The sequence below is a fragment of the Phasianus colchicus genome, chromosome 2 (assembly GCF_987193195.1).
Source record: "Phasianus colchicus chromosome 2, bPhaCol1.hap1.1, whole genome shotgun sequence".
Taxonomy (NCBI): Eukaryota; Metazoa; Chordata; class Aves; order Galliformes; family Phasianidae; genus Phasianus; species Phasianus colchicus.
The window spans coordinates 28,603,975-28,627,764 of NC_143437.1; the positions used below are offsets into that span (position 1 = coordinate 28,603,975).

Consider the following 23,790-nt stretch of genomic DNA (forward strand, 5'->3'; position numbering starts at 1 on the left):
ATGAATCTGCACTGAGACCAACAGAGACAGGAAAAAAAGAGAAAAATAATAATAAAAGATGACCCTCCTGCTGAATATCTGACCAAAGTAGAGATATATAACAACTATGTCTCAGAGACAACAGCAAGAAGCCCCTTAGCTAAAGAAACATTAAATGAATAAACAAAATCTTGCTCAACAACCTTGAAACCCAAATTTCGGACTTCTGAGGGGAATGAAAGGGGCAAAAGTATTTTAGTATTTTGTTACCAGGCAACAGAATGCAGTTCCCAAAAGGCCAAGCAGATTTCTCCCAGAAGATACTATATCTACTATGGCAGAGATAAAAGTCATCTTTGTTTAAACAGAAGCCAAAGGTTAAAGTAAGGAGAAAGCAATGAATAATAGATCTTCAGAGTTACTCAGCACAACAGAAAAGCTCCCCTTATCCTCCTCCTCACTGCTGTTCAGGACAGCAAAACCCTGACACTATATTTGCTCAGAAAAAAAAAAGCCAGAAGGCACTTACCTTGCTTCTACGCAGCGGTGACAAAGAGCAGCAGTCTATAGCCACAACAAGGAGCCAAATGGGAAGATTAAAGGAAGCATCTATACCAAAGCCACCCTGTAGGGCAGAACAGCAGCTCCTCACTGCATTCTCCAACACCAGTCAAAACAGAAAAAAAAAGATCTTTGTATAACTTAAGCAGGATACCTCTTCGTTTGCTTAGTGCAGCCAGAATTCAAATGCTGCTGGGCTTGACCTCCAGGAAAAACAATGGCTTTGCCTTCTTCACTGAAACCCAGCTGCTAGGGTTCCTGTATTGTCATCTTCCCTCTGCCACTCACATCTTACATGGATTTCAGAAACAGCCCTCCCTTGCATCTGTAAAACAAGAATCTTGTAGCCAGGCTCAGCCAAGTCTGAATCAAACAGACCAAAGACAGAGAATCTGAAAGCCCTTTTAACACATACAAAATGAGTCTTTCCACACAGCACTCAGAGCCCCACCTGCTGCCTGCTCACCCTCAACTTGTGCAAGCAATTATACCCTATTTGCTTTTGCTCGTTGCCATGGCCCTCTTCCCACCTGAGAGCTGCAACCAAGAGCTGGGGCTTTGAGATCCCATGTACTGCAGAAACATACTCTGCAGCCTGATCTAAGCTAGGCATGAGATTTGCCAGAGCTCACAGTTAGAACATAACACTTTCATGATAGCAGATAACCATGAAAATTTGTGGCTTAAGGAGGAATGTTGTCAGTGACCAATTTATGTTATCAGAGACAAGGAGATTCATGTGTAAGTGAAACAGCTGCATGCTGAGTATCTAAAGTAAAAACAACGTTCTGCCCTTGAGCAGAGGAATTCCTTAGCTTGTCCCTTGATTCACCCGCATTTCAAGTGCACACAAATTAGCCCCAACCCTTACATACCTCCTGCTTGCCCCACTGTGCTGTACCCAACTTCTCTCCTTCTCACCTCCCACATCCCTGAAGCTGGCTTTCCTGGATTCCTTTCATCTAGCCTTGTTGAACTCCTTCCTTTGAAGCCATCCTCTCTTACCCTCTTCTCCTCTCACTCACACTCTTCCTCTGAGGATGCTGCTCAAATAAGCAAGTTTACGGCCAGCACTGCAGCCTTACATGCTGTTCTTTGAGTGTGTTCACATGTGGATTATGAGCTCTGAGATAGCAAGACTGATGCGGTTGGGTTTTTTTGTTCTTCGTTTAACAGAACTCCAGTGTTCCCTATGCTCTTCCACCTTCCTGCAAGAACTATCTCTGAAGTTTCTCACCAGCTCTGCAGTGACTGTGTCACTGAAGAACTACACACTCTCGATCAAAGAGAAAGACCCAGAGCCAAGAAAAACAGTGCACTCAGACTCCAACTCACCTGTAACACTGTCCAGCAAAACCACAGAAAATACAACTACAAATAAATTTACTGAGACACAGTGGGGGCAATATATCTTTAATTTTTTTGCTTTTGTTTTTTAGTATTACAGTATATTCTTATAAAAAGATACAGATAAAAAGGACACTACAGGATTTGTACATTTAATTCACTTATAGTCTTAAATTGACTAAGAAATGAGGATACGCCAAGGCATTACAGCAGCACACAACCTCCCACATCAGTAAGCAGCACTATACTTTCCAGCTCGGCAGGCAGGGACACCTCCAAAAATGATCTGGAAGTTTCAAACTGAGCAGGCTGACAGGGGAGGAGAATGGCTGAATACAGTTTGGAAGGGAGAAGCTTTGAGCGTGGCTCAGGTACCTGATGTCCTCCTACAATTCTAAAACAGCAAAGGTATTTGAAGAGAGTGTTTAGGGGCAAGTCTGAAGATGGGAAGCAGTGTAGAGGGGGTGGGTTTTCAGTAGCATATCATAGAGGCTTTTCTAGAATCAGCTGAGTGAGAGCTTCAACTGTTGAACACCTGAAAGGACCAAGCCCTTTGAAAGCTCTGTAGAACATCATCTCAACAGCTAAAGCTGTTTAAAAGGGGAGTTCTGATCCAGATGTTGCTTTAAATAATGTTGGTGTTAAACACTGTACTGGTATACTGGATCTATTCCACATTAACACCAGTATCAGAAGACTGGTTTGGAATATCTGTTAAGCATCCAGACTCAAAATGAGGTGCCATAACAGCTTTCTAAGCTAATGACATCCTTCTCAGCATAATCTGGCCAGCTTTAGGAGAATATGGTCATCCAAACTACTCAGAGCAGTAAATAGCTTTAATATCTACACCTATATTTTCAGTTGGCCGAATTATATTACTCGAGATGGCCTTTTCCACCTTTGATAAGGAAAGTAAGAGTGGTCAACAGCAGCTAAGTGTTTGAATGGCAGGCAACCAGAAATCTCCCTAGTTCAGTACAGAAGCCAAAGAGGTGTAGCTAAACATGTGTTATTGCTAGAGACTCCACAGAGAGGAAACCAAACAGCCAAAAAATGTTGCTTACCCTGGATACTCTGAGGAAGTAGAGTGGAGAGGGGAATCAGAGGGAATCCTTTCTTCCTTGGCCTGCTGCAGTTTGTCTCACCAACACGTAAACTCTGGTAAGGGTATGATCCATACTTGTGCACCTATTTGAGCTTCTCTGGCATTACATGCAGAATTTGAGTTGGAGGTTGAAATTTGAGTTAGCAACTGTGTAGCTTAACTCTTCTCAGTATTCCCACCATGATTCATGACAAGAAAATGGTTGTTTTTAGAAAGTATTCTGAAATAACCTACTTGCATCAATTCACCACATGCTTTAAAAGACATGTTTTCCCAAGTCAATTATTATTAGGGCACAGTGATTCCTGTGAAAGCAAAAGTGAAGTTCCTCCTTGCCTCCTTTCCCACACCAAGGCTGCTCCCACACCACCCCACACCCTGCTCAGCTTGCTGCAGAATGGCCTCGCCAGCTGTCTAGCTGGTGTAATGCCCTGGCACGGTCTCAAGAGTCTTTGCTGTAATGCAGTGTATACATACAAACATAGCAAACTAAAATAAGGCAAAATAAATAGAGGTGTCAGATTTACAGGTTCCCCTTAGAGATTCCTAAAACCATTAAAAAAAAAAAAAAATCATTTAACCCCCAAACAAAAAAGAAAAAAACAAACAAACAAAAAACAACAAACAAAAAACAACCAACCCAGAAACAAAACTGCATATATCATGTACATCATCAACTGTACAACTGATCTCCTTTCCCCTCAAGGAAACTCCTGACACAAGCTTCTCCCGTACAACCCAGCTCAGAGTGCGAGCTTTCCTAAAAAAGAGGGAAGATTCAGCCAATGGAGCTGACCATTACAGAAACACCTGCTCCACAGCCTTCCATCAGGGCCCCTCACGATGCCTTTCCCTTCCTCAGACATTGTGAACACATTACAGAAATGCTTCTGAAGGATGCCCAAGCTGTCTCTCTAGTGGAGAGTCTCTCATCCCTGAATATTAGTCCTGCTTCTGCTCTTATAGGGAACCAGTGCCCGGACCATAGCTGTGCTGCAAAGCATGGAAGAGCCTTGCTGCCCTGAAGTCACTTCATGCTGTAGCATTTTCAGAGACTTACAGACAACTGAGAAGAGTGACAAAGAGCAAAGGGAGTGGGGGATGTGGGGGGAAGTTCTGCAGTCTTTTCAGGGGTCATCCTAATGCAATCTGCTTAAGAACAATGCAAAGACACATAGGTAAGGGAAGAAGCATTAGATCTCTACGGACAAGGTTTGGAGAATTAGAAAGTACCTCCTCTTCTAGGTGTGAAGAACTTCATCATAAAATTAGCAACAACTACATTTCTCTAGGACAAGTATAAAGTAGAACAAGCCCTCAATTATAACCTTTTTCACATCTCCTCCTCTTTTATTTAAAATGCTGGTGCTAAGCACAGCTGCAAGGACAGCAGCAGACCTTAGTTCTCCTCTGTCCCTCAGAATATGATAAAGAAGTTCTGCCTTAATGTTATGCCTCATGACTGCTTGCTGTGCCCACCCAGGCTACAGAGGCACTAGAGGACAAGGATTACATTTTCCCACATTTTTTGGCACTTAGCAACTCAATCAAAACTGCACATGAGGAACAGAGCATAGCTGCACTCACAGCATGCCAGAGACTCCAAGCAGGGATGAACTTGGCTTTGCAAAAAATCTGAGGTCAGATCCTAGAGCAGATCCAACTATTTCCTTATCTGCTGTGGCCAGCCTCATCTCTTAGAGCAGACATATTAATGGGACTGTCTGCTTGTCACCCCTTAGATGAAATCACTGCTTGCCTCAGTGAGTAACCAAGCTTTTCCACAATGCTTTTCATGAACATTCACCAAGCAGTGAACAGCCAGCATGTTCAGCATGCTGAAAGAAACCTTCAGCCACCACCACTGATTCAAAACAAAAGTCTGGGGCCCTTGAGTGCTAAGAAAGTTGAGCTGCAATGAACCGGGGGCATGACTCTGGGCTTTCTTTCAGTTCCAGTAATGTATCTCACAGCTGATTTATTGGAGTTGCACAGTCTCTTATTACTTGTGTATATATCGAGGGGGTGGCAAAGCTACAGCAGCTTTCTCTGACTGTCACTGTGACTGGAGCACTGCGTACCATCATATAACTTTTCATATCACGGCTGAACTGTGTACACAAATGGAAAGAGAGATTATCACTCTCTCTGTTTTTGCTACATTTATGGCCTGGCAAAGTGACTTCAGTTTCAAAAAGTACACTGTGAACCTGGTTTGAAAAATACTGGGGTGGGGAATGCTGTATTTATATTCAAGGGTTTTGCCCTGAGGTGTTTTTTCTATAACAGAACTGCCTTGCTGACAGTCTGACATATTGAACAAGTACCTGGGGAGCAAGCAAGCAGCCATAAATTGGACAGAGCCACAGGTCACATCTTCTTGCACCAGAGCTGACCTTGGCACTGGCACTACACTTGAACTTCTGAGTGAGTCTTAAAACCAAGGAGAACAAAGAGGGGGGAAATCTACAATGTTCTAATCCCTGAAAGTATCATCTTTGGAATTCAGGGATTATCCAAATCTAAACTCCATTGTATACCAATTTGGCACATATTATCACCTCTTATATGGCTTACGTGGCATAGATTATATGGCATGCCTCAAAACAAGACAAACAAAAAAGAGGGTTGAGATATGGCATGTCTACTTTGGGGAGCAGCAAGGAGCTTGTTAATATAAATTACAAGAGACATTTCTAAAAATCCATTTTGTAATTTAAAATAAAAATGCTTATAAAAGTGAGAGTTAAACTTTCAAAAACCTTTACAAAAACACAGTCTTTCTTCTACAAGGTGCTTGTGTCTGCTGCAATGGATATTGCTGTTAATAGCTAATCCCAGAAGGGTGATGGGATAATAAGGGAGGAGAATGCACCCAGTTCTTGTAAGATACCAGCTCTTTACGAGTATTATACAGAGGCGCGGCAGTCTGGAATGTTGTCAATAGGGAAACTGTAGGGTGGAAGTCTCAAAATTCAGTAAACAATGAAACATTAGAGTGTAACAATTCTAAATTTTTTGATTCTTTCCATAGTTTACATAATTATTTTAGTGTTTGGAAAACCACCACTGTTGGCTTCTCCAATATTGGTAGTGCGTAATACTGATCTGGCAGCATGTATGGCAGAAGTTCTACTCTGCAGACTCAGTGCTGAGCCTGAGGTTAAGTGACATTCATAGAAAACCAGAACCAAAATATTAAAGTGACTAATGGAGCTTTTTCCATTTCCCTGGAATTCCTTGACACTTTGTGCTGTTTACTGTTGATACATAGTTTGTAAATTTTGGCCTCTCTTCTCAAATGCTGTTTCCTTCTTGTCTAGGAGGAAGAATCCATCACAATTTCTTTTTTTTTCTTTTTCCCTCTCCAGAGTTGATAATCAAAAGGGATGAAAAGATTGAAGAAAAAACAAATGGAAAAAAAAAGGTCATGGCAGCCCACAGAATTGGGCTTCCAAGAGCCATGAAGATAAATCAAATTTAGAATTCAAGCATCTTCTTGGGGTTCTCCGCTTTTTTCACTGTGTGCTTCGTAGATGCAGTGTAAACGCAAATTTTTTTTTTCTTATACATTAACCCATTTCCAAAGCCTGCTTCACTTACACGACTTTGTGTCCTCCTGGAAAAAAATCTCCGTTTTCCTTATGGGACCTTCCATTGGTTCATCCTAAGTAATCCCTTCTAAATGAAAAAGGCTGTGGCCTGTACAGCTCTCCTTTGACATCACTGATATCTTACTGAACTACGTGATTACCCTAGATAGGATTGGGGTGCATGCAATAAATCATCCTGTTACGCAGAAAGTCCAGTCCATTCCCACAGCAGCTGCAGCCTGTATCAAGTGGAAAAGAAAACTTATTTCTTGCAGCTTGCAGTCCCATTTGCTTTTTGCCCACTTGTGACCTGTGAATGATACTCAGGAGCTTCCAATTTCCATTGGGCTGCACTAAGGAATCTTGCACAAATGGATAAGAAATGTTCAGCTGTTTCCTTCCCACACTCCAGCAATTACAACAGGCTCCACAGTCATCCAGGTGAAATCCCAACCTGTTAGCGGCACAGTTTTCTAAACAAAAGCCACAACTTCTTTCCTAGAAGATGAATTTCAGAACTTTGAGACTCAACCATCAATATATTCCAGAAAACTGTTTCTAGAAAAGCAGAATCCAAAAAACTTTGGCAAAGTATTTTACATCAATCCTGATTTTCGAATTCCATTTTGTTCCAACTTCCTTCTGAGCATCACTTGCTTTGGACAGTATAGGCCATACAAAAACACTATACAGAATATGAGATCAAAAGCATTTTTCAGATGCTGATCAATGGCTTATAAAATCCAATTCTTGGAGGGACCTTGTAACCTCAAGAACTACATCCTGACAAGACCTTGAAGGGCAGTATAGTTACTGAAGAAGCAACAGATGTTTACCGAACTGTTCTGAAATTAGTCTTGCTTATTATCAGCAAGATGGAGATCATAGTTCATTTTCACTTTGGCACGCAGAAAATTATCCTTCTCCAGCTGCAAGGCCCAGTACTTTCTGCCATCATCATGAGGCCTTTCATGACACAATCAACTCACAGAAGCAAATCTGTCAGGTCTGCATGGCCCAGTCACGGACCCTGCTGGCTCCACAGAGGCACTTTTATAATGGTTCAAATTAGGAGCGCAGAGGAGGGATGAGAGGAAAGCTGATCAATGGAAAGGTAATGTCTCTACCCACAGACCAAATAAATCCTTTGGGGCAGCTGTCAGCCAGGCGCCATCGCACACATTCATCTTCCTTGTTCTGCTCTTTTTCTTCACTTATTTTGGTTGATTATTTTTCTTTCTCTTGTAATTAATAATTTAGTTTTGTCACCACCCGCTCCCGGCTTGTCTCTAAGCCTTGGTTCCCCGAACGCTTGCGATTACGCTTCAGTTTGGATAAGTCCTTGTCAAAGACTTCTCCTGACCTCAACGCTGACACCAGGTCATCAAACTCCCCAGTCTCTTCAGAGATGTTTCCTGCTTTTGCTTTCTTTTGACGCCTCTCTTTTTCCCTCTGCTCTTTCAGCTGTGGAGAAAGAGACAGATCTTTAGGATTCACTGACTGAGATCCCAGATCACTACAGACATTGTGTTATGGGCCATCTAAAATATGTTAGTACTGTTTGGAAATAAAAGGATCAGGATCCTATCCGTAAGGCCATCATGTGTTCCAAGAGCAACATATACCATACTATGCTCCCTTTCTCTTGCTCAGGTGAGCAGAGAGCATGAGAAGCAAGGAATGAGCAGCATCTTCTGCTTGCCTCACAAAGCATTACCACTCCAGGGCAAAGAGTACCAGCTGTGCTCACAGTATCTAACCTGCTGAGTTTAAAGTTAGTCTGGATGTTTCTGCACAAACCAGTCACCACTAGAATCACAAACAGCTTTGCTTGTAGGGCACAGGTAGTTATATTCAAACAGGCAGAAAGGTCATGTTCCTTTAGAAGGAGAAAAATAAGAAATGGAATTCATCAGATGGCCACAAGCTAAACATACTACACAAGGAAAATAGTGTAGCATATCATGGAAATGGGGAAAAGAAAGAATATTGCCTTGAGTCCAGACAGAGAGAGCAATTATAAATAGAAACAGCAATGAAACAGGACTGCTGATTTTACCAGTTTACCAGGGAGCTCAATTATCCTCCACGCTGCTCAGCTCCAAGATTAGTGGAAATACTAAGGCACAGCTATGGCTCCCAGGATGCAGGTGGCTCACCGTGCACTAGTCCCATGTTGCAGGAGGATTCTTCTCATAAGCAAACAGCAACCTCTCAGTACATCAGGCCTACTAACGCTTCTTAGAGCTTTAACAGTGGGCTCCTGCACTTTCTCTGCTGGCTGAGAGGAAACTTGAGCCTAAATCTTGGCATTTTATCTCTGTGTCCAACAGTTCCAAGAAGTCTGCTGGCATCCTAGAGTTCTACCTCTTTCCTCTTCTGAAAGGAGTAAAAGAGTTCTTTTGGCACAGCAAACATTGCAAGTAGCAATTGCCTTCAGATAGGAGCCAGGCAACAGCCGAGGTTAAAGTGTTGGCATGGTGGAAGGATGAGGGAAAAGCTGCGCTGTTCTCATCTTCAGGAAAGCCTGAGATCAGAAGGGGAGGCTGGTTCACATGAACCCTTGGGGTTATACACGTTGGTCTCCAAGAGGCAAAATCAATGATGCAGAAAAGCTCATTTGCCTCATCAAGGTCTAGCACAGCCCCTGTAATCAAGGCATTAAGGCTGCCAGCGCAGACTACAACAGGGCATTTACTGTGTCACTGTACACTGTCAGGGAACAAGAACACAGCAGATGATGATACAGTCTGAGTGGAAGCTGCCCAGCTGGCAGGACCTGACTCCAAGAACTTCTGCACAGAGCAAGCAGTCTGAAAGCAGGGCAGACTAGCTCCATGAAGGGACAGCACCATCTTGCAAAGTACCTTGACAGAAAAAATAGGCCTAGATTTGGGTATCTGAACTCAAAAGAAGAGAGATTTAGAAGCCAAACTCTAAATATTCTTTTTTGACAGCCTTTCAAAGCTGACAGGATACAGTCATCAGGAAAAATGCCATCATTTGTGAAGAGAAAGATGACAAAGAGGTGGCAAAGGAAAGGACATAAAACAGGCACAGGACATCAGCACTTGAACTGCCTCTGTCAACATTTCTCTCTTGAGAAATGAACAGATGATGAAGTAAAACACCTTCTTTTGCCCAAGTTCTCACCATGGCTTCCATGCGTGCCCTGCGCTCCTCTTCTTCCTTTTTCTTCCTCATATTCTCCAGATCTTGCTTTGCCTCTGCAAATGACTGTAAGAAAGTGTCAAAGATGCCAAAAAATTCATCTGGCTGCATCTTTCCCTCATTCTCTCCAAAATGCTTCAGTGCCTTGGCGTACTGTCAAAGGGGCAGAAAACACAAAAGCAACAATTAGGCAGGCAGTCCACTGAAGGCAGTGAGGAAAGCTTATGCATAACTACACATATAATTCAATACTCCCTGAGTGTTCACATGCAGAGAAGAAACTGCCTCCCCATGCAGTAACCAAAGTGCCTCTATTAAGGCAGGTGCCTGTGTCCCAGAGAATCTGCTCTATTGGTTATTCTTTGAGCAACACAGGACAATGGTAGTGGGGAGCACTATCTATCCACTCACATTAGAAAAAAGTATTCAATGCCTGAGGTTGATGGAGCTATTTCAGAGAGCAACCATCTGGCCACATCTCAGCTGCAGCTGTGGGTCAGCAGGGGCATGAAAGGCAACAAGCTAGTTGGGGAACAACTATCAAACAAGTAATTCTAGTTCATCCAATCTAGCCCTTCCACCTTCTCCTCCTCTTTCCCCCTCAATTTCACTTTTAAAAGGGCCACATTTAGAGATTTTGTATAATAATGTTGTAGCCTATCCTCTCAGGAGCCTTTTGCTACGTCATCCATCACTCTGGAGTCCTGAGTCAGTGTTGCCTAGGAGAGAGGAGACTATGGACAGACACGGCATGAGAGAGGGGCAAGGAAAGCAGCCAGGGCTGCAGGGCAGACTTAAAAGAGAGTGAATACATCACAAATGGCTTTTATTTTAATAGGGAAATGTTGAGATTGCAGGACACATGTGGAGAGAGCCAAATGGCAGGACTTCAGTCACAGGGCTGTCCTGATCTGGGTATGGTAAATTCGCAGCAACCCCTGGCTCTTGGACAGAAGTCCTGCAGTACTTGTACTCTCTTCTTTGCTCCCTCATACTCACAAACATGCCCCTGTGCTTACCCAAATGTACTCAACTGCCTGCACGCAGCACACAGCACGTATGCCCATATCTACTAACTCTTATATAGCCATACACATCCCAAAACTGCATCACTGTCCAACCACTTTCTCTCATACACCTTTGCACTGCAACTGACAGAACTAAACTCCTGATTCTTATGCTGCCCTGATGTGCAGCTCCCCTAGCACCTTCATGCACCAGTGCTGAAAAACACAGCATCCTCACAGACATCCCTGCTCACCAAAACAAAACCAGCCTCTCCCAAGTAATGGACTGGTTTCCGATAATCTTGTGTGTCTATTCAGTTCATACCACTGACAGCCCAGCTCCCCTTTCCTTAGGTGCTCTTGCAGAATGGAAAAGAATAAGAACAGTCCAGGCTCAAATCCCAAGCATAAAATGAATTTGGAAGCAGGACTTATGAAACCCTCTGGCTCCATACCAGGTAAAGCACAAACAATGTCTCCCAGTTAACTGCAGGGAGAAGAAATCTCCAAGGAAAGCAGCTTCCTTCTGGCACAGCCTGAGACATCCAGCATCTCCCCTTCTCTGCTTTCACTGCCAGGCCCACAAAGCAGTTTAAAGCAATAACCTTTTTTTTTTTTCTTCTTCTTTATAAAGGCTGTGTTCAGCCAGAAACAAACAAAGAAACTCAAAGTATCTGGGGAAAAAAAAAAAGCAAAAAAAAAAAAGTATTGGAAGGAATGCAAGTTGCTTTGAGCTACCAAACATGGCAGGAGTTGAAGGAAGCACTACAGCAGAAGCAAGTCATGGAGGGATTTCAGAGTATGGAAATAGCAACAGACTACTTCTCTGTTTAACCCTGTTCACTGAAAGCTCTGAAGACAAAAACATACATGCGTACACACCTACTACCTTTGTCTCCCTCTCTATATTCTTTCAATATATGTCTACTTAAATATACTTCCACAGCTGCCTGAGCACACAGAGATCACAGTAGGTGTGCTATCTGGAATCTTTTCTCACTTAACTTGTGGTTAATCCCTGTGAAAACTGAAAAAAAAAAAAAAAAGGGACAAATTAAGAGCAACAATTGGAGCTAGCAGCTAGGAGGAAGGCTTATTAGCCCCACAGGGGTTTCCTAGTCTTTTAAGTTAGGAGGCTGAGGAGAGGGTCATTGTCTGAGGATCTTGGATGCTATATATATGGAAGTCTCCATTAGAGGGTGGTGTCGTCTGCAAATGTTCTGCACGTAGTCTGCCACCAACTGCCAGCACCAGCTAATTCTTGCCACACTGGCAGAGAGGCTTTTGACATTGTGTCCTCCCTGCCACATAAAGGAGGAAAAGTATTGCTGTGCTGGGAGGACCAAGCATCCTGGGAGCCCTCCAGAGACACTCATGAATATAAAGTGTCTACAACAGACCCCTCTGCTTTTATTCCTCCTTGTGTTTCTGCCATCACGTGTGCTCTGTCAAAGTATCAATGCAGGGATGAGGGTCAGTGTGCTGCACAGTCCTAACAGCTGCCCTCCTGGCTCAGGGTACTCCAGGCAGAGCAGTAATGAGCAGCCTTAGCAGTTCTGAGCCTCAGCACACTTTTCTGCTATCTGCCACAAGTTCTGTGATCCTGCATGAGTCATTCAGCTGCTCCAAGTGCAGATTGCCCCCCTGTATAACACTGCATAGTCTGCAAAACTGGTAGCATAGTCCTCATGCATGCACAACACTTGCCCTGTCTCTGGAGGCATTCAAGGTCAGAATAGAATGGGGCCCAGGCCACCTGAGCTAGTGTGTGGCACCCCTGCCCATGGCAGGGGGCTGGAGCTTGATGATCTTTAAGGTCCTTTTCAACATATGCCATTCTATAATTCTGTGATTCCCAGAATTTTGTGATGTGCTGTAATATCACGGAATAGAGTTTGAAACTTGCTTATTCCATAAGTCATTTGGGGACAGATGACATACAAAAGCAATATGGAAAATTGTTTCAGTGGGTTTTCCAATGTAATAAAGGATGGTATATCTTTTTTTTCATTAAAAAATTCATTTCCACACCATTAGGGACCCCAAGCTCCATGATATAACAGGTCTGTAAGCTCAGTGCCAGCTCTGCTTCCTCTGCCAAACTTTCCACTGAATTCATCCCTTTGCCAAAGCAAATTGCTTAGACAGTTATTTATTTTAAAAAGCTATTTCATCAAGGAGAGGAAAAGCAGGACAGCAGTGTGCACACTCTTGGCTCTGCTTGCCACCGAAATGTTAAACAGTGGCAGAAGAGCACTGGAAATGGCAGGAATGGGGTTTCTGTGAGGAGGAGGAAAAACAGCTACACTAAAAACTTCCCGCTGTCTGTGCTGTCCACTATCAGTGGAGAAGCCAATGCAAAAATGGATTATATCATGCAACATGAACCGTCTTCCCCAGAAAAGTAATCCTGAGTTTGCTGTTGCAAAGACTCCATTCTGTACCAAGGCAGTTCAGATAAAATTCTGCTCTCTATATGGGGCAGGTGCAGATCAGTAAATAGAAAGAGACCCACTAATCTCAGGCAGGACTGTGCCCAGCTCTCTTTGCAATTTTAGATCTCTAAAAGGATTTTCCCGAGAGTTGAATGGTAACTCTGGAAGTATCTACATTGTAATCTAGATACAAGCGCTATAAACATTTCTGATATGTTATGTTCCATCTCGCCCTGAAGCATCTGCAGTTCTACACACAGGAGCTACACAATTTATTTATCAAATGGTTGTTTCTGACAGCAGGCTGTAGTGCCTGCCCATACACACAACCTGCCCTGACTTCCTCGGTCTCCGACTGACCTCTTCCTTATCCACCGGCCTCAGAGGCTGACAGAAAACACCAATCTCTAAAAATGAATGACTGAAGAGCACAGTAACTGGCACTTGGACTACAGTATTTCATTATTTTCATAACATTCTGCCATTAATGGCTATTTTCTTAAACTGATTTTGGCTTTCACATCCTTGCTGCTCTTCAAAACAGTTACTGCATGTGCTAAGCTTATTAAATGCACGTGCAGATTCTGAACTCGAGTCTCTCCCATGATAAATATAAACACTCTGACTCACAGTAGATGTCATGAGAAAATCTGGAGATGGACATTTTTCTTCCTCATCAGCCCTGCCTGAACTGAAACCTCCCTTGTGCCTCTGTAGAGCAGCATAGGCTTGATTTTCAAAATGAAACCCCAACCCCCTTTGGAGTCATGCAGCTACGACATGACTACCAACTATATAGGAATGGTACTACCTTACTAACCTGATTTAGCCCTTCTAGGAAGATCCAAAACACTTCACAAATGGGTTTATTATAAACCTCACACAAAGTAGAAGAGTTATAGAGCAATAGTTATGTCCATATCTGTCAGCATTCAAGGATACTGTAAAGTTTCATGCAGGGCAGATGTCACTATATTCAAGTAAGAAAATAAAATTCACACAATGGGAGGACACTGTTACTCCCCTTGGACATTTTCTTTGCTTCCCCACAGGAAACTAAGAGAAGAATTCTCACACACACACACAAAAATCAACCTCTTTTTTTTTTTTTTTTTTTTCTGAAATGAGAAAGTCAGCATTTTGTCTGCTAAAACATGTAAAACTGGTGAAAGAATTTCACTTTCTCCTTCTCACAACTTCCAGTTTACGGGAAATGGCAAAAAGCATTATCCCTTGATCTAATCTATATATTCCTTTATTAAGTGGTATTGAAAGTGAGAAAAACACAAAAAGAACAAGAACCAGCTGTGCTAGGGAGCCTATTTAAAAAGTAGGTCTAAGTTTTCAATCACTTCTTAACTATGCCATCTGTTTACTGCATGTAGATAAGTACAGTTACAAAGCTTCTGCTGCAAGCACGGATGTCTGCATCTGACAATTTGGCCCTTTAAGTTTAAAATATCACTTCTTCCCCATGACCACTAGCAGTAAATAATCCTGTTTCAGAAAGAAGGCCAAAAAAGAAGTATTGAGTGGGATTGTGATAAATATCCTCCATAGAGAAGGTCAGTACCACACCTTGTAATGGAGGGTTTCCAAAACTTCAATACTGAAATGATTTTTGCCTGTACACAATATTCCAAAAATAAAAAGCTTCCCAGGTTTGAAAAGATAATTTGTATTGTTTTAAATGCCAGCTGAGGAAACATGGCTCCGATTAACTCATGGCAATCAATTAGCCACATCTATATTTAGAAAGATATCCAGCTCCAGCTGTTAAAACTAGGACTTCATTATTATTAATAAATCTGTGAACCAGACGAATTCTTCCTGGGCCCTGTTAGATGTTTTTAAAAGCCCTCCCTTTCCCACTACTTTTTTTATTATTTGCTTTGCTTTGAGAAATGAAAAAAGAAGAGGATAATCAGATGTTTTAGTCTCTCTCTTCCTTTAATTGGCTAGTTATAATATGTTTCCATGGTTAAAAAAAAAAAAAAAAGTTTGTGATTCAACAAACACAGAGAGACCACTGAGAATGGAAGATGTTATAGGCTTTGCAAAGCACATCTGGTTTGTTGAAAATTTTCTACTTTTTTTTTTTTTCTTTTTTAAAGAAACAGAGGAAAAAAAGAGGAAGAAGGGAGGGGAAAAATAATATGAGGCAAACATGAGAAATAGCTCAGCATTGGTAAGGAACAGACAGTTCCCTTTCAGGAGTCCAAAAGCAGCTTATTGCCAGCGCAAGAGCCAAAGCCATAGGTTGAGCAGAAGCTGGAAAAGCATGCATTCAAATATAGTGAGGAGAAGGTAGAGAAACATTTCCTAAGCATGTTATAGTCATTAAAGTAGAGCATCTCTTCTTGTTGAGGGCGTTATATTGCCTATGGCTAAAAAAGTGCGCAACAACTTCCAGACATATTTGTCCATCTGCAGGGAGACTTTCTGGTTATTTTTAAAGCAAAAGAACACAGTTTTTCTGCAAGTGTCTGATAAAGGAAAGCAGCACTGCTGTTAGATGTGTAGCATTTGCTGGTTTTTATCCCATAACTGACCTCATAAACAAATCACATTGGGCTTTAAGCCTCAGTGTGTCAAAGGAAAGGATCACATCTATCTGTAACATCAAACCAAAAGCCAAGGAGAAAGAGTCATTCACTTCCAAAAATGTGCACCTAACTGTAATGAAGTTGAAAATGTACCCAACCATAAAATAGAAGCCTCCAAATCATAGAACCTCTAGTTCTTCTCAGTGAAGGCGCGGAATGTAAAATACTGGTTTAGTGATTATAAAGCAAGTACAGCGTGAACATTACTATGCTGGAAGTGGTTTGAACATTCTCAAGCAACAAGATAACAATGAAAAAATTAGGCATATTATTCTCCACAAAATTTTGTCACAACACTAGCAAGTGTTATATCACTAAGCTTTGTCTTCAAAGTGAAGTAGTAACTACTGCCCACTGGCATTTGCTCTAGCTAGCTCTAGCTGAGACCCTGTAGCTCCCTGTTGTTAGCATCTGCAAGTCAATATTACCAACATTATCTCCACAGGAAGGAAATGCTTTGCAATTCCCAAATGACATTACTGCAGAGCGATCAGACGAATAAAGAGTCTTAATATCCACATCCTTGGCCTGTATTCTGTCTAACCTTCAAAATCTAAGGTCTAGCAATCCAAAGGCACAGGTTTCATTAATAATGCAACAGGTCCCTTAACACTGCTTATATATCCCTGCAAGGACTGACACCAGGAGTGGAAACAACTCAATCCAAAAGAAATAACACATTTGCTTCATGAAGCCAAGTACTTTTAACATGCCAGCCAACAAGGGTAGATTTGCCATTACATACCGTTTACTTTAGAACTTGCTCTTCTCTAAACATTTTCATATGCTTATAATCTTTTCCTATAAATTCTTCCTCATTCAACTGAGAGACAGAGGGGTTAGTGCCAGATTCCAATCATCAGCAAAGAACAAGCACCTCCTTAGCTGTGCAAATCTGGTAATGGAGGTGCAGACAGTAGAAGTACAGAATGATCACAGCAGCATGTGAAGAGTAACACACACATGGAGCTGGCTTTGTCAGAAGGATTCAAAAAGGTCTGACAAACCGTGAACATTTGGGATCACTGTCCTTGCAATGAAATACAAGCAGTGACAGAGAAGTCTAAGTGAAAAAAAATCAGGTATTCAGGGTTATCAAATTACTCAAAGGTGCACTTTTAAAGGAAAGAAATGAAGTGCAAATGGTCCCAGTTGAATGAGCAGGGTGGGATGGAGGTCACTATCACTGATTACCAAAGGAACTCTTTTGAGAGATTGGTTAAAAGGCAGACCCTTCACTGTAACAGCACTGACATCATCATCACAGTTCCACACATAGATAACATTATCTGTTAAGGTAGATTAGCAAAAGCAGGTAAGAGCACTGAATGTTCTCTTAATCTTAAAATGTGGTGTAAATTGCTATGAATCAGATTAGAAAAAGATAGAAACTTCAGCCTGAAACACCTTCAGTGTCTATTATCATTTTTACTCCATTCCCAGTATCTAAAATTCCTGCTTTCACTTTGATGCATGCTTTCGTCTCAATCAACACTTCAAAAGGTATTCGTACCTTGTCTCTAGCATCATTGAGGAGGTCTTCTAACTCTGAGAAGCTGAAACTGGCAACAGTGATGAAATCACTCATGACGGGAACAAACCTGTCCCCCGATTCCCGTATGCGTCTCTTCTGATAATCCAGCTCCTGAAAGAGAAGAAGTAAGATATACAGGCAGGCAATCAAAGACTTCTCACTAAGAAATAAGGGAGTGGGGAAGCCCACATATTTCACTCAGTATAGAGCGTGCTCTGTTTCCAAACCTCATGCACTAATTCAAAATTCTAACTCAGAAACCCATTTCTCACTAAATTCAAGGTTCTGGCCTTGCAACATGAGACAGAAGCCTAACGTGGGAAGAAGGAAAGCCTCAGTTATGGTTTCCTATATCTTAGAGTAACCACCACTCCCACGAAAGCCACCAATGTGTTGAATTTTTAAAGTAACCTTAGTATCAAGTATTTAAGATACTGCAGATGTTGTTTCTCTTTTTTAATTTCATTTTGTGTTTTATTTCTCTTTACGCAGAATGACAAATTCTATGCAAAATGAAAAATAATAAGGAATGTAGGAGAACTGGAAATTTTTAATTGTGAGTTTCTCTCCATCTTTTCTTTGCACGGTGGCTCAAAAGGCTGTATTCTTGGAGAAGTGCACACACATGTGCCTAATCTGTAGACTGTGCTTCCTAGCATTGGACCTCCTCTTTAGTTCTCTGACAAGCACTTTCTGAGCAGCAAAAAAAGATGCCAAAATTGGTTCTATTCAGAAGAACAAGCTGGAAAACAACATTTGCTAGCACCCTGCTTAACGAGTAAGCATTTACTTGGATGTTACAAAAGTCAGGGATTTATTAAAAACGGAGCTACAGGAAACTAAACTTTATCTGCTACTAAAAAAAATAAAAATAATTATTTCTGGCTCAAGTTCTTAATATTAAGCCAAGATTACCGATATTATCCCTTCCCATATTCTAGTCACCACATTTGTGGCACTGAAAAAGCTACAAAGCTTCTTAAAATGACTAGGTTCTTGTAAGACTGGCACTCTCCCATGTCTGTCCTTGGTTTGTGTGCAGCCAATGGTCTCATGGGGACAATGAAATGGTGATCTGGTATTTTATTCTCAGCTGAATAATCAGTGGGAATGATAAAGCCTTGCTTTCCCTGTAGGGAAATCAGCATGAAACAGCAGGTCAAGTTATGATCTGACCCTCTGTTCCCTTTGGAAAAAATATTTTTGTGCTGGCTGCAACTTTAGCTACATGTATGTTTGGTGCTCAGTGTTACTGGCCATCAAAAGGCTGGTTCATAGAGCCAAATGAGTGGTTTTATAAGAATTTATGCTGAGAAACACCTTGGGATTTGCTCTGTGTTGTTGATGAATGCAAAGAATTACTCTGGTCATTGACAATCTAAAATTAGATGGGCTATCTCTTCTCTTCTGACATGAGTTGGAAAGAGAATGTAACCACTACAAGGAAATACCACAAGGTAGAAAAGCAGCACAAAAACAATGAGTAGGTGTCCAGAGAGCAATCCACATTAAAGAAGTGCTGCCTCTCCTGATTTATATTACATTCTCTTTTCCACTGTTTTTTCTACTACATCATCAGGGTTTGTCCCAAGAGCACTACTCTATTACACCACTTTGCAGTGCACTATCTCTATGCTACAATTCCTCTGAACTGGATCTTACAAATACAATAGACGTCACCTTCTGAGGATTACACAGTTTTTTTCAGACATACTTTCTCATTTTGATTTATAAGCTATTTTTAGCTCAAAGTTGCTATATCCACTCCTCACCATTCTCCTACTCCCTCCACTCCCTGAGTAGGTACGTATAGTAGTTCTTCTATCTTACACACACTGTTGCGATCTATGGCATTTGGGACTGCTACGAGACAGCAATGTTTTTCAAAGCAAAATTAAAATTAGGTAGTCTCATCCTCAATTTCAAATTCAATCCTTCCCTGCAGAGTAATTCTTCCAAATTAAAAATGCCCACAGAAGTAATCAGCATGATTATGTAATCAGCCCAAGAGTGATGTCAGCAAACAAGAAACTCTTCTAAGCCTTCTAGAAATGGTCTTATATTAGTCAAAATAGTGTGACAATAGATGCTAGCATTGCCCTTGGCAGTCTGGGCTACCAGTTCTCCAGATGTATGAAATGATTTAACATGGTAGGGGGTTCTCAAAGCATTGATCATAATCTCCTGGTTGTACGAGAGAAGAATTCCACTGACACAATTCAATTCCAAATTTGGAGAGGACCAAAAATTACTTAGCTGCCCTTTTGAGAGCATTTTACATTAGGCAATAGTTATGTGAATGTCTTAACAAAGGAATGAATCTTATTTTTACTAAAAAGCTACAAATCCAGGAAAGCAAAAGGTTAATAGTACCTTTAAGAACATCTGACTGTTAAACTATTTTTAGCTTTCTATTCTTAAGGGGCCCTGAAGAAACTTCTCAGTCACTGGAGCCAAGGCTGTGGTGAGAACACACTGGACAGGAATCAAGAATCACACCTTTCCCTCCTCCCCCTTCCACCTGACAGCAATCTTCTATTGTTGCTGTAGTGCTGCTTTTTACATGCCAGAAAACCACAAACTGAGCAAGCAGACTGGGAGGTACTGGCAACCCCAGATGATAAATATCATGGCAAGAAGGGTAAGGGGGGAAGATAGTGATTGAATGGGAAGAAAGGTTGCCCACTGAACCCATCTATAGGAAAGAGAAGAAAAATTGGCTGCAAAGGCAGAGGACAAATAATCACAGAAAGTAAAACAGAAGTAGGTACTCACATTTCAACAGGGGGGATTGCCTGCCTCAGCCAAAACTGGGCCTCTCTTCAAGTCATGAACTTAATGTCAGCTTTCACTTTACAGGTACTTTTAATTCCCAAACATGGCTTCTAGTGAATGCAGCAATATCTCTTCCCATTGCTGCTTTCTCCCTTATCCCAACAATCAAGGTTTGGAAGATTTGTTTTTTCCCAGGAGGCTCACTGGCTAATTAGGTAATAAACTGTTGGAGACAGCCAGACAGCCTGGCTGGTAGGCCACAGAACTTTTTCACTGCCCCCAGGATCCAAACCAAACTCAGGAAAGGTGGAAGGAAAATTAAGTCATCACTGTCTGCCTTATAGGATATCTGAAGGACTGGAGAGACCTGGTTTAGTTTCTTGTAGATAGGCAACCATTTCTCAGAAACCACACAATAAGATTCCCACAACTGGTCCCCTTGCCAGCAGTTCCACAGAAGAAGCTGCAGAATGAACAGCAAGGGCAGCAAAGGGCATTTGCTGAAAAACAGAAAATTCCTCTGGGATGGTGTTGTTACTCTGTGGCTAGGACATATGAAAGGTGCCTTATATGCCTTCACAGAGGGGAGGCAAACACTTGAGACTGCTCAAAGCCACACACGTGTATCCATGGCATAAACAAGAAGCAAATGTGGGAGTTCCTAGCTCTTGCCGCCAAGTACGGTGCTCTTGCATTGTGCTCTCCTACCTCAGGAGCCTTTCCTCAGGAACAAAATCAACATTCTAACTAATAAGGTTTCCCTTTAGGGGAAGGAAATCACAGGTGTGATTATAACTAATAAAGTTTTCCCTTTAGGTAGGGAAATCACAGGTGACACATGAATCTGTGACTCCAGGGAACATTTAGACCGGTGCTTCAGCTTTAACTACTACAGTTCAATACAAATAACTGCATCAATACATCATTTGTACCGTTCTCTGCTGAGATGAGATTCTCTGCATCAAGTACAGATTAAACATAAGTAACTTAAGTCCAATTAGAAGGTTTTCATTAATTTTACTGAGCAGGAACATTGCAGCTTTGCTTGACAGCTCCATTCTCTCATCTTTATCTAGTCTACTTTCCCAAGGAGTGCACAAGATATATTAGGGTTGTATACTAGAGTGCACTACCTGTTTACTAGTATTCCAAGACACATGTGAAACACTTGCTCAGCAGTCATCCGTCCCCCCCAGAAAGAACGAGAAAGAATTTTATTTTTCCTTCCAGTGCATGCTGTTTGTCAAACTGTCCTCTTACTCTCCAGGCTGAGATCAAATAAGCTTTTCATCAGGCTTAAGTCTGCTAAGATCATCAGCAGGAGCTCCACATGAGAAGCTTTTATTTGTTTTTTCTTGGGTAATGCTTTTGGAATGGAATGGAAAGGAACTGAAAAGGAAAGCCCACTTTTTCTTATCATAAAATATATAGTGCCCCCGATTCTGACTGTGATACTTTACGTATGGAGCTTTGGAAACCTTCAGATACTTACAGCTTCAACAGCTTTCAATCCGGTCTTTATATTGTTGACTTCCTTCTCCAGCTCTACCAGGCTGCACAGGAGACAGACACAGAGGAGATAAAACAAAAGAGCAGTGTTAAACAGGAGTACAGGAACTGTGAAGCAGAACAAACAGATCATTGGCCCATCAAATCTGATATCCAACTTCTGGCACAGCCACATCAGATGATTAGAAATGAGGAGAAAGGGATCTGTTAATGTTCTGTGTTGCTTTTTGTAGGAGAGGTAAGAAGATGCAGGTTCTGCTTGCCTGTGGTCACACTAAAGATCAGGATTTTCATGAGAAGAGGCAGGAAGTTGCCCTCAGAACATCTCCCATGTGAGCTGAGCCTGACCCTCCTACGAGGGGACCTCAAAAAGGTCCAAAATACTGCTGATTTTTTTCATCTCCATTTCTACTATATGAAAGTCCTTGAAGGCTTACATTGTAACTGAGCATGTAACCCTACTGCTAATAAATGTTTCCCCAGACAGAAACAGTGTACAGATTTTCTGCTTGTCACATATGAACTGGAGCTTTTCCCTAGGGCTTGTATGAAAAAAAGGCTTTTCATTTCCAGTTAAACAGTAGGTAGTTATTTTGCAAATCAGTACGTATCTTCGCTACATATTTGATTAGAAGTAGATCACACCTCCAAAACAAGCAGACCTTAAAGTATGAACATCCATGTATTTTTCACTTATATCTTTTCACTTCTCTTTCAGTAGGTAGGGTAATTTCTTATATAAAGAACCATAGCTGGACAAATAATACGCAAATTTTACACAGTCCTTTGGAAGTGAAAAACATTAATATTTTAGGGGATGCCTTGTGTATTCACTGTCAACTGTGAACCTGCAGAAGTGAAAAAAATTGCACTGAAATTTGTGCAGAAAGCAGGATGCAAAAGTTTGAACAACTTTCTTGAAAATGGCTATTTTAGTCTCTATACCTAGCTGATTATGGCTTAGAAATAAACCAAATTATCCAGAAAAAAACCACCACGTGACATAGATAAGGAGCCAAAGAGTATGGTGAGTGAATTACAGTGACCAGTCCAGTTACAACATCTGATTTGGAAACAGAACAGCTATAAACATGTAAATCAGTCAGTTTAGTTAAATTATTTTGGACCAAAATTTCCCACTGATCTACATTTAAATAACATCAAAAATGTCAGCAAAGGCACTGCAAGTATCCTAGCTGGAAGGCTGGTCATGATTTTGTAAAATCATCACCAGAGGAGGTTGCAGTAGAATATTAGGAAAAATTTCTGCTCAGAAATAGTGAGGTATTGAAACAGGCTGCCCAGAGAGGTGGTGTCTGGGGGTGGTCAAGAAATGTGTAGATGTGGACATGGTTATTGGGCACTACTAGTGGATGGACTAGATAATCTTAGTGGTCTTTTCCAAACTCAATAACTCTATGATCCTAAGGCAATGAAAAAAGGAATAATCATTAAGCTAACAGAAATCACTGTGAACTTCAGCTCTGGGAACAAGCAATAGAGACTTACTTGACTTTTGCTGCTTCTGGAAGATGCTGCAATTCAGTCTGAATATCTAGTATATCTGGATAATTCTTCTCAAAGATCATAATCAAATAGTGCAACAGTGTAATGTTCCTAAAAAAATAAAAAAGGAAGTTGGTGATGAAAGGGAAGGAAAGATAAAACTATTGTGACAAATGAGTGAAAAATATTTGGGTAGGAAATGTACTTGACTGAAGAAAATAAGCAACAGATCAGCAGTTAACAGATTTGCTATTGAAAGAAAAGCATCATAGATTAAAATAAATTAGTCCTTTATGAACCACTCCCACTAAAACCCCAAGTGCCTTGATTTGTGCTGGGAGCAACAGTATGCTCCTAGTCATCTCCATAGATAGCACAGTGGAAAAAACATTGCACAATACAATGTACTATTTATCTCCATATACTTCAGAGAATAAACAAATGTACTAAAGTGACATTAAATAACAAGGGAGAAGTGAATTGTTCTCAGAGGCAATGTGGGGAGGAAAATAAAAGTTAACTAAGAAGAATAAAAGATTCCTGGAAGTCCAAAGATGCAAAGAAGAGTCCTATAGTAAAACAGCTGTATTCAAATAGTCAGGCTCCCTGATAAAAAAAAAAACAGCTCAAGTAGAAGTGGAAAGAAATGAGACCTAGAA

General features: G+C 41.3%; 1 protein-coding gene across 9 annotated transcripts in view; it reads right to left on the reverse strand.

Moving 5' to 3' along the window:
- Positions 1–215: 215 nt before the first annotated feature.
- The window catches only part of DAAM2 (dishevelled associated activator of morphogenesis 2), a 207,220-nt gene continuing 183,645 nt past the window's right edge, over positions 216–23,790 (reverse strand). For 7 of the 9 annotated variants that reach the window (XM_090135194.1, XM_090135195.1, XM_090135198.1 and 4 more), the window contains 5 exons: positions 23,135–23,242; positions 21,609–21,669; positions 17,321–17,452; positions 9,742–9,912; positions 216–8,052 (listed from right to left, as the gene is read on the reverse strand). In XM_090135194.1, coding sequence (XP_089991320.1) covers positions 7,837–8,052; positions 9,742–9,912; positions 17,321–17,452; positions 21,609–21,669; positions 23,135–23,242 — 688 coding nt within the window. In that variant the 3' untranslated portion in view covers positions 216–7,836. The remainder of the gene's footprint in view (positions 8,053–9,741; positions 9,913–17,320; positions 17,453–21,608; positions 21,670–23,134; positions 23,243–23,790) is intronic. The other 2 variants (XM_090135196.1, XM_090135197.1) reach the window with 1 other exon arrangement.